The 18,183-nt window shown below is 37.7% G+C and overlaps 1 protein-coding gene across 1 annotated transcript in view; it reads right to left on the bottom strand.

Annotated features, from left to right (window-relative positions):
• Positions 1 to 18,183, bottom strand: part of cacnb2b (calcium channel, voltage-dependent, beta 2b) — a 35,414-nt gene that overhangs the window by 11,524 nt on the left and 5,707 nt on the right. Inside the window, exons 2-9 of the mRNA XM_010903901.3 lie at positions 17,291 to 17,353; positions 17,014 to 17,136; positions 12,690 to 12,829; positions 8,762 to 8,814; positions 8,589 to 8,611; positions 1,325 to 1,405; positions 831 to 889; positions 614 to 723 (exon numbers count right to left, since the gene is read on the bottom strand). Coding sequence (XP_010902203.1) covers positions 614 to 723; positions 831 to 889; positions 1,325 to 1,405; positions 8,589 to 8,611; positions 8,762 to 8,814; positions 12,690 to 12,829; positions 17,014 to 17,136; positions 17,291 to 17,353 — 652 coding nt within the window. The remainder of the gene's footprint in view (positions 1 to 613; positions 724 to 830; positions 890 to 1,324; positions 1,406 to 8,588; positions 8,612 to 8,761; positions 8,815 to 12,689; positions 12,830 to 17,013; positions 17,137 to 17,290; positions 17,354 to 18,183) is intronic.

The following is an 18,183-nucleotide window of genomic DNA, read 5'->3' as shown; positions in this document are numbered from 1 at the left end:
TTTTCTGCTTTAAATACTGTTGATTGTCCTGTATTAATAAGTTAGAGACTCTTCGGATGATTATGTTTGTAAATGTTTGACGCGTCTCTCTATTTGCGAATAAACTATTAAATTGTGCAAGGGTATTTTGTCTCTTTATTTCCTCCTTTAAGAGTTCTGATCGATGAAATTGCCATCACAGTGACCTGACGTTTAAACAGACAGGTATAAATCTGACATTGAGATTGGAGCAATCTGCATTAGATGATGAATTGCTGACCAATCACAACTCTGGTTTCCTGGCTGAACTAGCTAGGCTAATTTGTGCGGCAAAATATAATACCTGTAATGATTAGGTTTATTCTTATAGATTATAAATCTGGTCCATCACTGGTTCAATATCTTAATGGCAGTGATATTTGTTACAGTCCTCAAATCAGAATCTTGAACTGATCTTGATTCTAATATACGGTCATATAATGATGTCCTGAACAAGGAAATTTAATGTAATTTTTTTAGTTAGATTAGTGACTTTGCATTGTTACTGTGGTTTTAAGTGTTGTTACCCCATAGCCTGATTTTATCAGTATTATGGGTAAAATAGAAAAAGATTAAGGTTTAGCTGATTCCTTACCTAGGTTAGAGCGTGTATTTGAACGGTCCATCAGGGCTTTTTTGTTGGGGTTGTTGAGTATTGATCGTTTTGCTAGAGCGATGTCTGCAGTCACTCGAGTTATAGTAATTCTGAGAAAGAAAACAAAACCGCCGTGATATTTTATTTTGTATTTAAACGTGTCTACAAATAATATCTTAAAGCAGTAAAATCCACAGATAATAATTTTAAAACTCACCTTCCTTCAAATCGATGTTTTAAAAAGTCAAAAAGTGCTTTCTGCATCATGTCAGTTACCTAAAGTAATACACAAAAAACATCCATCCCAATTGTTGACACACAGTAAATGAACTACATGTAAACTGCTACATTTGAACAAACAGACCTCACCTCCATTAGGAGTAAGGTTTTATTTTTGCAGCTCAGTGAAGTTCTACAAGTTTGTTTCCTCTGTGCTAAAATATATGTGTCAGTGATTCACTAGAATGTCTTTCAGGCTGAGCTGATATCATGCACATAGTGGGTATCTACCCAGGTTTCCTGTTGTGGAATGAGTATAAGTTTCTTTCAGAACCCTCCCATGTTTCATTTTTGTTGTCAGAGATTTCTTTAGTTCAGTTTAGTTCTCTTTGATTTGAAGGATAATTGTAGGGGAGTGTGGGTGTATGTGTGAGTGTTCACAGATAGGGTGTGTGTGGAGGGTGTGTCTGGATACGTAAAGGTGCCACTTACTTCTAAGCCCTTCAGTGAAGGCCCCATCAACACCACCGGACGCATGGTGGGGACCACGTCGTAGGCTGCCACCTGCTCCCCCTACACAAATCACAACAACGCAACCAGGAAATTACCAAACAAAAACAAGAAACACAGTTTCAGAATAGGCCCATGCCTATTGTGTCAGTTTTCTACTTTTGGCACACTCCAAAAGTGGAACTACTGTTCATGAAGTCCAAATGTTCTGTCTGATATGGATGAAAATACCATAACAGTATCAAGACAGGGACAGTCCACTGTGGACACATTTTGTGTTGGCTAACGTGTGTCTTTTGTGTGACTTTGGCATGGTATGCCTCCCTAAACTGTCTCTGGACTCCAGAGGAGACTGATTAAAAATAAACTCTGGAGTTGACTTCTATCACAGGCTCTTTTTGCCTGATCATGAACTTGACATGTACCAGCTCTTCAATGCTTTATGTCTGCTGACCTTGTGTGGACAATATAAAGGTGTTGAAGGTCCACCGCTTCTCCCCTGCTGGTTGTAAGTAGCAGGGGTATGTGGCTGAATATTTCAGTGAAGAGGCAGAGAAAGAAGTCGCTGTCACTGATTCCTTCTGCTGACCTTTTAACATTGGTTCCACTGGTGTGCCTTATGATTTTAAAAGATTGTTGCTCCATGAACGTACATTCCGTTTTTTAAATCAAAATCACTTGTAATTAAGATATACTTGTAAGAAAGATATTCCCATTAAATTGATAATGCAGAGGTCTTTAAGACAGGGAGTCTTAAAGACTATGAATTTCATTCATATATAGACTGAACAATACAGTTAGGTCCAGAAATATTTGGCTCTGTATGCCACCACAATGGATTTGAAATGAAACAACTGAGATGTAATTGAAGGTCAGACTTAAGGGGTTGAACAAAAATAAAGTATGAGACATTTAGAAATTGCAACCATTTTCATACACAGTTCCCTTATTTCAGGGGCTAAAATGTAATAGGACAAATGAACACAATCATAAATAAAAAGTTTAACACTTTTTTTAATACTTTGAAATTACGTTGAATACGTTGAAATTCCTTTGCAAGCAAAGGAAATCAGGAACTCATGGACATCACCAAACGTTAGGTTTCCTCCTTTGTGATACTTTGCCAGGTTTGTACTGCAGCTGTCTTCAGTTGTTGTTTGTTTGTGGTTCTTTCTGCCTTGTGTTTTGTCTTCAGTAAGTGAAATGCATGCTCAATTGGATTGAGATCAGGTGATTGACTCAGCCATTGCAGAAACTTCCACTGGTTTGCCTTTCTGTTTGCTTTTGCAGTATGTTTTGGGTCATAGTCCATCTGTAAAGTGAAGCGCTGTCCAATCTTCGCTGAATTTGGCTGAATCCGAGCAGACAATATATCCTAATACACTTCAGAATTCATCCGGCTGCTTCTGTCTTCTGTTAAATCATCAATAAACACTAGTGACCCAGTGCTATTGGAAGCCATGCATGCCCATGCCATCACACTGCCTCCACCGTGTTTTACATATGTGTTATGCTTCAGATCATTAGCCATTCCAAGTCTTTGCCATACTTTTTTCTTCCCATCCTTCTGGTACAGTTTGATCTTAGTTTCATCTGTCCAAAGAATGCTGTTCCAGAACTGGGCTGGCCTTTTTAGATGGCCTTTCTATTTTTGAGGCTTATGAATGGTTTGCACCTTGTAGTGAACCCTCTGTATTTGCTCTCGTGAAGTGTTCGCTTTATGGTAGACTTGGATAATGATATGCCTACCTCCTGGAGAATGTTCTTCACTTGGCCGGATGTAGTGAAGGAGTTTTTCTTTACCATGGAAAGGATTCTATGATCATCCACCACTGTTGTCTTCCATGGATGTCCAGTAATTTTTGTGTTGCAGAGTCCCCCAGTGCATTCTTTTTTTCTCAGAATGTACCAAAATTTGATCTGGCCACTCTTAATTTTTCTGCTATCTCTCTGATGGATTGTTTTTTTGCAGACTAAGGATGGCCTGTTTCACTTGCATTGAGAGCTCTTTTGACCGCATGTTGTGGGTTTATAACAACAGCTTCCAAATGTGAATGCCACACCTGGAATCATCTCCAGACCTTTCACCTGTTTAATTGATTAAGAAATAACGAAGGAATAGCCCACACATGTTCATGAAACAGCTTTTGAGTCAATTGTCCAATTACTTTTGGACCCTTGTAAAAGAGGGGGCTACACATTGAAGAGTTGTAATATTGAAACCCTTCCTCCAATTTCAATGTGAATACCCTCAAATGAATGCTAAAAGACTGCACCTAAAGGCCATATTCATTATTTAACTGTAACTTTAAAAGATCTTGGAAAACAGCCGAAATAACAAAACTAGTGTTAGTGTCCAATTATTTCCAGACCTATCTGTATATGACCCAAAATGTAACCCTGTGTAATTATTTGTGGACTACAAGAAATTAAGATTTAGTTCCATCAGCTACAATAGCCGGTGTTCTGTCACTAAAGTAATTTAGAAATCAGAGGCAAGTGTCTTTGGCCAGGACAAATGGAGACAGCTTTTTCAATAAGATTAAGTGATGTACTGGGTCGAACGCCTTCAACAGGTCAACAAGCAGTAACACAAATTAATTTCTCATTTAAGGCTTTGACTGTGCCCAGGTCTATGACCAGATAGATATAAATCTGTTCAAAATGGTGATAAAAAGGACATAACTATTTATTTAATTGAACACTATTGTTGTTTGCTCCTTGGGGTTCAAGGCCGGGTGTTTTGTAAAAGCACCTTGTGACATTTGCTGATGTAAAAAGAGCTTTATAAATACATTTGATTGATTGATTTACTAATGCCTATAGGAATTTAGTAGTAATCCAGGTGTAATGTGCTATGTAAAGTAGTTAGCTACATGTTTTTGTGTATGTATTATGGTACACTGGTCCCATCAGTATCTTGCCCTGCCAAGTGAGAGTGGATTGGAATAGAGTAGCAATGTTCCAGGCTAGGAAATGAAGAAGGCACCAGAAGGTGAAGAAGGTCTAGAGCATTCCAGAGGCAGCTGGGAAGGTTTGTTTTTAACTCTTCACACCTGCTTCATGTTATCGCCTCATGTATAAGGGCCATGAAGAAGACAGCCAGAGCAGGTAATAATGAGGAACTGACGTGATGTTCATTGTTGTCCCACAGACTGTACCACTGAGTTAGAAACATTGAAGCAACTATCCAAGGACAAATCTCCGCGCGTCTGTCAAAGACTGTCTGGACATTGTTGTGTTACTATCTATGCTTTTTTTGAGTTGGTCCTGTTGTCTGGGAATTATTTTCTGCATTGTCTTTGTAAATAATTAAAGGGCCTTTGGCAATGTACCATCACTTAGAAATGTCCTTGTTTTTGAAAGAAAAGCACATTTCTGTCCATTAAAATAGGATCAAATTGATCATAAATACAGTGTAGGCCTTGTTAATGTTGTAATGACTATTGTAGCAGGAACCTGGTGATTTTCAATGGAATATCTACATAGGCATACAGAGACCCATTATCAACAAGAATCACTCCTGTGCTCCAATAGCACATTGTGTTTGCTAATCCAAGTTAATCCATTTTAAAAGGCTAATTTAACTGGCAGCTTCATTAAATACTACCCACAAAACACCAGTCTCAACAGAGGCGACTCCAGGATTGTGGACTTCTAAGCAGAGTTGAAAAGAAAAAGCCATTTATCAGACTGGCGAATCAAAAGAAAACATTTAGATGGGCAAAAAAACACAGACACTGGACAGAGGAAGATTGGAAAAATTTGAAAGAAGAACGTTGCTGAGATGCAGACCAAATGAAAAGATGGTAAAGGAGTGTTTGACGCCATCTGTCAAGCAAGGAGGAGGCAATGTGATGTTCTGGGGGTGCTTTGGTGGTGGTAAAGTGGGAATTTTGTACAGGGTAAAAGGGATCTTGAAGAAGGAAAGCCATCACTCCATTTTGTAACGTCATGCCATACCATGTGGATGGTGCTGGATTTGAGCCAGTTTCCTCCTACAACAGGACAATGACCCAAAGCACAGCTCCAAACTATGCAAGAACCATTTGGGGAAAAAGCAACCAGCTGTTATTCTGTCCATAATGATGTGGCCAGCACAGTCACCCGATCTCAACCCTATTGAGCTGTTGTGGGAGCAGCATAACTGTATGGTACGTAGGAAGTGCCCATCAAGCCAACTTAACTTATGGGAGGTGCTTCAGGAAGCATGGGGTGAAATCTCTTCAGAGTTCTCTTACCTCAACAAATTGACACCTATAATGCCAAAGGTCTACAAGGTTATAAATGCTGCAAATGGAGGATTCTTTGACGTTAGCAAAGTTTGAAGGACACAATTATTATTTCAATTAAAAATCATTATTTCTAACCATTATTTCCAACCAATTACTATATTTCCTATTTATTTTGCTATATTTCCTATTCAAACTCATTTAACCCCCTTAGGACAGACTAGGTGGTAGCGCCCACGCCTGGGGCGTGTTTGCATAACAATTACATAGTATTACATATTTTCAAAACGGTTTGTGATAGAGAGATTCTGTTTTCTTTGCTGTTGACATGAAATTCAGATGAAAACGCAGATGCGCTTTGTGTTTACGTGGCACATTTCCTTGTTGTCGTCATCCTGTCCAAATGCAGCCAAACCCTTGTGCACCTGACCAATGGATGGGCTGTTGGGTGACAGCATCCAATGGAAGGCTGTTGCTATGCAGAATAGTTTATTTTACCCAATCAGGGGAAGGTATTGTGAGGGAATTTTCTATAAACTGCATATATAATCATACGTTTATGAATATATCAATATGCATGCATAATCACACGTTTTAGGGAATATATTAACTAGTGATCCAAAAACACTATGAGTTCTTAGATGATGCAGCCCACGCGCACACACAGACAGAAAGGCCTCAGAAAACATATGGCCTTGAGATTGGGGCAATTGGTCTTGACGCTCCATAGGGGTTTACCAGTTACAGTGCAACTCAGCAGAACAGCATTCTGTGTCCAGATAATCATGGCCCTGAAATGTATGGCTTTTTGAGTTCAATGATAGTGTGACCCCAACATGAACCATGATATCTTCATGTTAAGTTAAGGACACTCAGGAAGTGAAAAGGGGCAAGAGGTAAACTCTGCCCTAAAAGGAACTTCCAAAGAAGGATGGTCAGATGGCGTGATGGTTGGTCAGATGGCGTGATATTTGAAGATTTGGTATAAAGATACAGGGGCAAGAGATAAACCCCGCCTTAAAGGGGACTTCCAAAGGTGATGATCATATGGCATGATGTTTGAAGATTTTGTATAAAAGACATGGTCCTGTACTTAGAATTTGGGTGTATCTGCAGAAGGGCTTTAATGTCTGTCATTGTTCTATGATTTGCATTAAAGTCTATTGGATTCACAAGTTCCTGAGTTGAAGTGCTTTTGTTCTAGTCGTTGTGGACTTGGTTTTCCACGACAGTATCTGTTGTTGATTTGATCAAATCATAAGGTTGCTGGGTGGGACATAAGTTTAGTTTTCTTCATTTGCTCAATCTGACTGTAGAAGAGGTTGTAGCAGTATGTCAGCTTAGCTAACATGCTAACTTAGCGTTAGCAAACGTTTTAGCATTGTGTCCTTGCGTAACGCTAACTTGTCGAAAAGACAAAGAAAGGATATGTGTTTTCAACAGTTTTATAAGTATTATTATTAGTATAAAATGGTAAAACATAAAAACACTTTTACTAAAAGTAGCCATAGTCCGTTACGATTATCAAACGCTGGATAGCTGAGTTACCGGAAAACAAAGGACGAATGCTAACAACCGGATACTGCTAACGCAAGAACAGTCTGGTAAGTAACATCTAATAACCTATTTATCATGAAATAATGTAATACAAATGTGATCATTATAGATATTGTCTGCTTTGCATATTTGGAATGGAGGAACTCTTCCACATGACTGTGTGTGGTCTGAATTCAATCATAAATAGAAATATAATTATGGGTGTCATAATCATATTGTTCTGTATGCACATAAGGTGAATTATTTAATTGTTCTGTTCACTTTTATTGTGATACAATGCATATTTGTGTAAGGGTTTGAAAAGTGGTTTTGTAATGGTAGAACAGTTCCACAAGGCTGTTTGTGGTCTGATTTCAAGGATAAATAGTAACATAATTATGGCTGTCATAAACATATTGGACTGCTTGCACAAAAGGTGACTAATTTCATTGTTCTGTTCACATTTATTGTGATACAATGCATTTTTGTGCAAGAAAAGGGGTTTGAAAAGTGTTTTTGGAACGGCAGAACAGTTCCACAAAGCTGTTTGTGGTCTGATTTCAAAGATAAATAGTGACATAATTATGGCTGTCATAAACATATTGGACTGCTTGCACAAAAGGTGACTCATTTCATTGTTCTGTTCACATTATTGTGATACAATGCATTTTTGCATTGTAGGTGTAATGGCAGTGTAATGCAAAGTACAGAACAGTTCCAAAAGGGTTTTGGGGCTGATTTCAATGAGAAATTTTGTCAAAAAAGTGTTGGACATAAGTCAATTTTTTTATTTTTCTGTTCACATTCATTGTGAAGCCTTTTCTTACACAAATGTGCATTGTTTGCACAGAACATTTGTATTAGGAATATCACTCCGTATGGGTGTGTTATGGTCATAATTCAATAATATTTAGAAAAAATCTGATTTCACTTTTGAATTTATTTACTTTATTGTCCATTTTTCTCTAAAACACTACCTTATAAGAACATAAACCTGCATGCTTATATTAGCTGAAGTACTTTGGAATAATTTGATGCCAAATACACAATGATCGATTTGCATTACATATTGTTTATAAGCCCAAATATAAAAGTAGTGACACCCAAAAATCTTAAGCGTAGTACTCAGAGGGTTAATGTATATTTTTATGGAAAACAAGGAAAGTGACCCCACATGCTTGAACGGTAGTGTAGATACGGTATAATTTTTTTTACATAAGAACTTGGACCTTATTTTTGTAATAAAAGGCACTTGGCCATTTTCAAGAGGATCTAAACAACGATTATTGACTGAACAACAAATCACCATCATCATAAATAACTTTTTTTAATTGTTTGTTTATCCTTATTATATGTTCATTCAGTCAGACAGTTTATCTATAACAGATTTTAGTTTTGATTCTCTTGAAAATTACCAATACAAAATGGTGTTGTTTGTAAATGCACACACATACAGTCACACAAACTCACACACTTACCGACTTCTTGTTAGCTTGTGCAACTGCAGAAATGAAGACAACACAAATAATTAAAAGAAAAACATTCAGACAATAATACACATTTTCAACTAATTAAAGAAAACCAGATGGGTGATTCAGCCCAGTCTTCCAAAACGATTCTGTAGTAAAGGGTTAAAAAATAAGAGACTAACCTGTGGAAGGAGGAGTATACTTTTTATTCATGTCCTGGGAAACTGAAGCTTTACTGAAAGAAGAAAGAATTGTAGTAGTAGTTGTAGTAAGACTAGTAGTTACACTTCTCTATTTGCCTGTACCATTGTCCTTTGGTAAGGAAGAAGTGGAAATCCAGGGTCCACAGAATCATACAGTCCATAATTATTGGGAAAGGAAAGTCAAAATTGCTATTTTGCTGTAGTGTCACGATTGAAAGGTGAAAATGTTTAATATAATCAGTCAGTAAAACCGGTCTGTATAACCGGTATTTTCAAAGTGACGCAAAATATGTAGACATTTAGCTGTATTCAATTTGTTTGGGTCCCAATCATATGGAAATATTTGAGGTTTGTTTTATTCAATTCTTTGACAATAAATAATGGAAATAGAAACAGCATAACAATATAAAGACAAGACTACTAAAATGTTGGGTGAATACCCTGTTGATATACAGCCTCACACTAGCTGCTACAATAAGTGAACAACACATACATTCAACTAAAATGTATTCATCCTTCAGACTGGTGATGTTTCAAAAAATATGTTTGAGCTAAACATTTACATTTAATACGTTTGTATTCTGAAAGGGCCTTGAGAGAAATATGCAGTTATTAAACAATGTTTTGAGTATATAGTTATAAAACTATTTTCTGAGTATGTAGTTATTAAACAATGTTCTGTGCATGTAGTAATAAAATAATGTTATGCATATATAGTTATTAAACAATGTTGTGAGCGTGTAGTAACAAAATGTTATGCATATATAGTAATTAAACAATGTTCTAAGTATGTAATTATTAAACAATGTTGTGAGCATGTAGTAAAAAACAATGTTATGCATATATAGTTATTAAACAATGTTCTGAGTATGTAGTTATTAAACAATGTTGTGAGTATGTAGTAATAAAATAATGTTATGCATATATAGTTATTAAACAATGTTGTGAGCGTGTAGTAACAAAACAATGTTATGCATATATAGTAATTAAACAATGTTCTAAGTATGTAATTATTAAACAATGTTGTGAGCATGTAGTAAAAAACAATGTTATGCATATATAGTTATTAAACAATGTTCTGAGTATGTAGTTATTAAACAATGTTGTGAGTATGTAGTAATAAAACAATGTTATGCATATATAGTTATTAAACAATGTTCTGTGCATGTAGTAATAAAACAATGTTATGCATGTATAGTCACCATAGTCGACATCCGCGATACCGCGGACAGTGCTCATTTGCATAAATATTTAGAAAAATAGATACGCCATAATCGTCCGATTCCAATGGTATATTATTTGTAGCCACTTTCCTGAAGCGTTCCGTGTATAATTGGGGTTGTCCGTGTATAATATGGGTTGTATAGTTTGGGTTGCTATGAGAACTTTTCACCAGGCAACGACATTGCCAATGCATCTTAGAAAGGCTCATGTGTACACCAGAATAAATATTACATGCGTGTACATCACTATATATGATGTTTTGAACCATAAAACATTGTTTGTATTATATATAAGATATAAAAATAAATATTTAGTCAAACTAGTATGGGGATGTTCTTGAGTTTTTGGGAAGAAGTTGGTAATTTTTCTGAGTTTATAAAATATATAAGTCCAAACGTAACTAGCGATCTAGTGTTTTGTGTCATTACACCTAAAGGAACCGTTTTATTGCTTTATAATCTTTCATTTTATAGTGTTTCATTTCTAGGTTGAAGAACCAAATTTTTTGGGGGTGCCTATATTTTTTACCTTCTATTATATAATTATTTCATTATTTTCAACCCAATTACAGTGTCATTTGATAGTAAAGGCATGAAAGTATGAGGAAATACCATTGACACAAAATCTCATAATGCTTTTGAAAAAAAAATGTTTTTTGCTGTTGTGAGCATGTAGTAAAAAACAATGTTATGCATATATAGTTATTAAACAAAGTTCTGAGTATGTAATTATTAAACAATGTTGTGAGCACATAGTAAAAAACGATGTTATGCATATATAGTTATTAAACAATGTTCTTAGTATGTAATTATTAAACAATGTTGTGAGCATGTAGTAAAAAACAATGTTATGCATATATAGTTATTAAACAATGTTCTGAGTATGTAGTTATTAAAAGAAATGTCTGAGTATGTAGTTATTAAATAAAATCTGAATATGTAGTTATTAAATAATGTTCTGTGCATGTAGTAATAAAACAATGTTATGCATATATAGTTATTAAACAGTTTTCTGAGTATGTAATTATTAAACAAGGTTCTATCAACTGTTCTATTACGGCTCTAGTCTTGTTTTATTTTTAATACAGTCCAGCTGACTCTGAAAAAATTTCTATCAATAGTTTTTGGTCTTTGCAATTAATTTGCATTCATGGATTGGTTTTTGCTATACATTTCTATTGATGGGTTTGGTCTATGGTATTCATTTCTATTGATGGGTTTGGTCTTCGCTATTAATTTATATTGATGGAATTAGTCTTCGGTTTTAGATTCTTTTGTTGGGTTTGGTCTTTCCTATTTGTTTCAATTGATGGGTTTGGGCTTTCCTATTTGTTTCTATTGATGAGTTTGGGGAAAGGTCAATGCTTGCCTTAGAAGTCTGGGAAATATTAAGGTGTCTCCATCATTCTATCGAATAACACACTCAAACTCAATTGTAAGTCATCACTCAGTGGCCAGTTTATTTGGTACTCTAGCCAGTAAAAGAAAATGGATTGCCCTATAGATGGAGAAAATGGATTGCTCCTATAGATGGAGAAAATGGATTGCTCCTATAGATGGAGAAAAGTGATCTCTCCTATAGTGAAAATGGATCTCTCATATATTGAAAATAGATTGCTCCTATAAACAGTGAACCAAGCCATGGCTGCTATAATGAAGCAGACCAGCACAGAGGCATCCAGGTACTATTTGAATAAATGTTAGAATAGGAAAACCCATTCACCCAATTGAGTTTGAGCATTAAAGGATTTTCAGTGCCTAGCACAGTTTTCAGTCTCTTAAATGAAAGAGCTTGTTGACGAGATCATTTGAAATATCTAATGCAAATAAGTAGTGCAGTAGAATATTTCGGGAATCTGCAAATAATCATTCTTTGTCAAGAGTTATGGTTTGTCAAGGACGACAACCACACTGGCTTCCACTTGTATCAGCTAAAAACAAGTGGCTCCAGTGAGTATTCAAACCAAAACATCAAAGAACATCTTTAGGCTGTTTTATAGCATTAACGTACCGCTATCTAGTCTGCATCAAATGCATGAGGCAGTCGCATTATTGTAGTGGTAGGATCAATACAATAAAAGTGTTTTATGTCTATGTTTTAATAGGTTTCAGATTATTTTTTTAATGTTTTTCTTACAGGAGGGAGAGGGGCCTGGGTTTCTTAGGGAAAGGTAGGGGCTGGTCAAGCTGGGCATCTTATGGGTGGGAGGGACTGGTCAAGGTGCTCTCAGGGAAGGGAGTGCGTGGCATAAATAAAATATAGGATTTCCTCTTGGCTAAAGCTGATCAGAAATTTAGGGATATGGTTTAATTCCTTTTGGGTTTTTAAAGATCTTTGTTTCAAGTGACTGCCTAAGAACAATAATAAGGGGTCTGGTTCTTGGGGCTCTCATTGTAGGGAGGGGTGGTGTAGGTTTGGTGTAAGACCTTGTCTCTAAAGTGAAGCTCTTTTTCAAGGATGCCCATCTCAGGGAGGTTGGAAGGGTTTATGTGGTTGCCCTGGATGTGTGTCTGGTAACTAGGATTTAAGCTAAAAATAAGAGGTTTTGTTTTGGGTTTGCTGAATGTACAGGTTTAGGCGATTATGTGATAAAATGATGTTGCAATAGTAGCAAGCAGGTTCAGGGTCATATTTAGGGTCAGGGTTAGTGTTTAGGTCAAGGTTCTCATTATAAGCTATATACCTGGCCAATGCCTTGGCGGCTTTCCTAGCCTGGACCTCTCTTCTGATCAGGATGCTCTCCAGGTTGGTTGGGCTGGGTATGAACCCCACAACACCATCCTCTTTCACTGGGCGGCCCAGCCACCAATCATTATTAAATTTCTGTTCAGACACAAGGAGGACAGGGAGACTAGGGTCATCATTACCATCATAGTTGGGTTAACAGGGAACTGGGGTCACCATTACCATCATAGAGTTTCAATGGGGAACTGGGGTCATCATTATCATCATAGTGGGTTAGTGAGGAACTGGGGTCACCATTATCATCATAGTGGGTTAATGGGGAACTGGGGTCATCATTACCATCATAATAGGGTTAATAGGGAACTGGGGTCACCATTAGCATCATAGTGGGTAAATAGTTGGCTTAATAGGGAACTGGGGTCACCATTACCACCATCATAAAGTCTTTAGGTTTCTCGTAATGGTTTTCATCAGATCTACCAAACAGATCACTGATAAAATAAAGAATATAAAGCAACAGTACAGGGAAGCAAAGACTAACAACAGAATTAGAGTTGGAACGACCAAAGGTGGTACGATGCCATTGGCCCAATAGAAAAACAGAGCACTGAGACCGAGACGTTGCCTGAAGAAACCTACAGTATAATAACACAAAAATACCTCAGAATTCTCCCAAATCCTTCTATTAAATGTTGATAGTTTTGACAAAATGCTAATTCTAACTAAATAATGATAACACTGGCTAGTGGGTTACTTGGGAACTGGGGTCATCATTATCATCATAGATGGTTAACAGGGAACTGGGGTCATCATTATCATCAAAGTATGTAAACAGGGAACTGGGGTCATCATTATCATCAAAGTATGTAAACAGGGAACTGGGGTCATCATTATCATCATAGATGGTTAACAGGGAACTGGGGTCATCATTATCATCAAAGTATGTAAACAGGGAACTGGGGTCATCATTAACATCATAGTCAGTAAACAGGGTACTGGGGTCATCATTATCATCATAGTGTGCTAATAAGGATCTGGAGTCATCATTATCATCAGAGTGTGTTAATGAGAAACTATCAACGCGATATGTTTTTCTGGTTCATTTCTTCCTTAAACTCCTGCAACTGGCTACTTTAACTACACTTGTGACACTGCTACTGTAAGCCAATGTATTCATTCATTATTTTAATTTAAGTAATTTTGTCAAAACTATTAGTACAGTACAAGTACAGTACAACGAAATGCAGTTAGCATCTAACCAGAAGTGCAAATAGAGGGCAGAAAATGTATTTACACGTATAAAGTATATGTATATTACCAGTGGAATGTGTAGATGTGCAACTGAGGCAAATGCAGTACAAATGGCAATACTAAGAAACTTTACAAGTATTAAGTATAGTGGATGCTACAACTGGGACAATTGTTGTTCGGGTACAGATGGCAGTTACTTAATGGCATGCTAGATGTGCAATGAGGCAAATAAAAGAGTAATGTAGTAGAGTAGCATGAGCACCCGGCATGCAGGGATAGCAACAATAAGGTCCCTGAGGTAGACACATGTATAACAACTGTCAAAAAAATCTATAAATAAATGCAAGCACTATGGCTATTCTAAATGTGCAAAGAGGAAAACTGAATGTACAAGGTGCATGTGCCACTGAAATGCAGGGATAGAAGCGGTGAGGTGTGGTAAGTGATGGGTCACAGAGTTCATAGATTTCTCTGGGTCACAGAGCTCAGGCAGGGTAACAGTGGATGAAAATTAACTCTTCCTGAGCCTGCTGGTGTGGGAACGAAGAGACCTGTACTGCCTACCAAACAGTTGGTGGCAGTGATGTGAAGGGTCCCTGATGTTCCCGCGTGCTCTGTGCAGACACAACTTGCTGAGGAGGTCTATGATGGCTTGGAGCTGGGCACCGGTGATGTGCTGGGTGGTTTTCACCACCTGTTGCAGGGCCTTCCGGTCGGCTGTGGAGCAGCTGCTAAACCACACTGTGGTTATCAACCTTTAATAGAAGGATTTGGGAGAATTCTGAGGTCATTTTGTGTTGTAATAGGTTCTGCAGGCAACGTCTCGGTCTCAGCGCTCCATTTTTCTATTGAGTCGATGGAATCGAACCACCTTCGGTCGTTCCAACTCGTTCCGTTGTGAGTCTTCGCTTCCCTGTACTGTTGATTTATTTTCTTTATTTTATCAGGAATCTGTTTGTTCGATCGGATGAAAACCATTACAAGAAACAAACGATACACATCACTATTCGAATAGCACAACATGGCACGCTTTCACAGCACATAATGCGTCAACCTGCAAACCCCACCCTAAGTCCTAAAGTCCGGGGCTTGGCACCAAGTGAGAGCCGGGCTACTCGGCCATGGCCTAATGGAAACAGAAACATTTCTGGACTTTTGGGTAAAACACCAGTGTTTGGTACTAGTGGAAACTAGGTATACTGAGTTAATGGGGAATCATTTTCATCATAGTGTTTTAATAGGAAACTGGGGTCAACATTACCATCATAGTGGGTCAATTGTTGGGTTTGGTCGGAATTAAAGAGTTAAAGGTTAAATAAATTTTGTTATCAAATAGTTGGAAAACTTTGTTGACTTTCTCTAATGCTGAAGCTAAGAAGAAATGTTCTTATCGCTAGCTTCATATTTCAGGCTTCACAAACCAGTTCACTGGTTACTGTCCATGGCTTTGAGTCGTAGTAAACATAACCATCAATCAATCAATCAAATTTATTTCTAAAGCCCTTTTTACAACAGCAGTTGTCACAAAGTGCTTTACAGAGACACCCGGCCTTAAACCCCAAGGAGCAAACAACAGTAGTGTTGAAATTAAGTGGCTAGGAAAAACTCCCTAAGAAGGTCGAATTTTAGAAAGAAACCTAGAGAGGACCCAGGCTCAGAGGGGTGACCAGTCCTCTTCTGGCTGTGCCGGGTGAGATATTAAGAGTCCAATTGGAATAATAAATACATTTCTCTGGGCTAAATCCAGAGTCTATTTGATTTTAGACTAGGTCAGAAGTATGACCAGGTGGACAAGGACAGGGACAACAACGGCCCCCCCAAACCAGGTAATCCGCAGGTGTGGACCAGAACCTCATCTCCTCCTAAAATTTAAAACTGGAGGAGACTGAGAAAAGTTAGTAGTACATCCCTCATATCCCCCAGCACAATAATATAGCAGCGTAACACCTTGGAACTGAGACGGGGGGGGGGTCCGGTGACACTGTGGCCCTACCCGGGGGAGGCCCCGGACAGGGCCCAACAGGCAGGAAATCAATTCACCCACATTGCCAGGCATCAACCAAAGGGACACCTACCAACCACAACCCCCCTGAATGAGGACCGAGTATTGCTAGCAGTGTACAGCCCAATTGCACAAGTGCGCAACAGAGAGCCAACAACAAGCCAGTGACTCTTCCCCCGAAAGGCATTGGAGGGAGGGCATCCCAGTGGCGACGAGAGCCCACCTGGCAAGACAGCAAGGGTGGACAGTATCAAGCCTACTGGTCATCTTCACGCCCCCGGGCCAGGCTACACCTAATTATAAACCGTGCTGTAGAGATGAGTTTTTAGTAGACACTTGAAAGTTTGCACTGAGTTTGCATTTCTAACCTTAATTGGCAGATCATTCCAAAGGAGTGGAGCTCTATGAGAAAAGGCCCTGCCACCAACTGTTTGTTTAGAAATTCTAGGTACAATTAAAAGGCCTGCATCTTGCGATCTAAGGTTACGTGTAGGTATGTATGGCTGGATCATTTTAGCAAGGTAAGTAGGAGCAAGTCCATGTATTGATTTATAGGTTAAGAGTAAAACCTTAAAATCAGTCCTAACCCTAACAGGCAGCCAATAACCCATTCTGTAGTGTGTTCACTCATAAAAATAGCAACATGTAGCGTGTTCAATCATAAAAACAAAGTAATGGACACAATCCTGCAGTAACAAGCACCTTGCTCACGCAATTGAGTTTGACAGGACAATTTCTGTAGTAACAAAGAAATACAAATATTCTTGAGAAAAAGTGTGTAAGCCAGAGGTATTCAAGGCTCTCCTTAGGGATCCTAAGACATTTCACAATTGTTAAACCCTGAACAGGCACACCTGATTAACTAATCTATGGCTTAAAAGTATCCACTAGTTCTTGCAAAGATTGTGCCACCACAGACACAGTGTATAAATAATTCCTTAATATTGAGTCATTCTTGAAGCACCTAATGCTCCTTGATGTCTTACAAAAACATATAATCTATTAATTGTTTAACAAAAAGTAAACTGATTGATTTTCCATATGTAGTTGTTAGTAGAAAGATGGTAACCTCTTTAACGTGTAGAAACTCTCTGGCCTCAAAGGTGACAGCTTGGCCTGGTACTGGGATGTTGTCGTCGTCTGCTGGTGTGTAGGAGAAATTACAGCGCACTGCAAATGCCACAGGCTTGTACTGGTAACACAAGACAATAGACTTATACTGGTAATAGAAAACAAACATATACTGGTAGCACAAGGCAATACACGTATTCATACCAGAACAATAAAATAAGGGTGAGGGGACAGGAAGTAGTGTGAAGAGGTAATTAGATTGGGGAGGAGCCTACCTTAGCTTTATCCAACTGAACCTGAGCATTCCTTTCCTCATGGCCATCTAAGTCCCTCTGGGTCTGGAGACAGTGGGAAAGGAAGAGCGATGGAGAGATGGAGAGATAGAAACAGAAAGACAGATTAAGGGAGAAAGACAGAATTAAACACTGTGAGAGTGTTGGGGAGAGAGAAATATTGAGTTTATGTAAATTTAGTCTATAATGATGGTTGTGAATAGGGTTAGTCTGTAATGACGGTTGTATAGTTGTATGGTTTTGCCTTCATTGCACATCTACACATTCCACTGGTAATATACATATACTTAATACTTGTATATTTTCTGCCCTCCTCTATTTCCACATCTGGTTAGATGCTAACTGCATTTCGTTGTACTGTACTTGTATATCTATATCTATATATCTAATCTAATATAGGGTTGATCTATAATGATGGTTGTGAATGTTGTACATTCAATGTACATTAGAATATTCTTTTGTATGGACCATTCATAGGCATATTACAATCATGTTATATTTTTATTATCCGAAACTTCTACCCATATTGTTCTTATTCCCCAATCTACACTCTTTAACATTGCTGCTAGTTTACATTGTTATGTATATATATATATATATATACACGTACATTTTTGCTTTATCTACTTCCTTTTATTTCTGACTACGCAAATGTTGTGTGCCATCTAAAAATGATTTAATTGTTCAGAATGACGCTGTGTAATTCGATGCATTTGATAAATAGACTTTGAACTTTAATAGGGTTAATCTGTAATGATGGTTATATATAGGGTTAGTCTGTAATGATGGTTATATATAGGGTTAGTCTGTAATGATGGTTATATATAGGGTTAGTCTGTAATGATGGTTATATATAGGGTTAGTCTGTAATTTTG

Source organism: Esox lucius, chromosome 3 (genome assembly GCF_011004845.1).
Source record: "Esox lucius isolate fEsoLuc1 chromosome 3, fEsoLuc1.pri, whole genome shotgun sequence".
NCBI lineage: Eukaryota > Metazoa > Chordata > Actinopteri > Esociformes > Esocidae > Esox > Esox lucius.
This window is presented reverse-complemented; position numbering and strand designations above follow the sequence as displayed.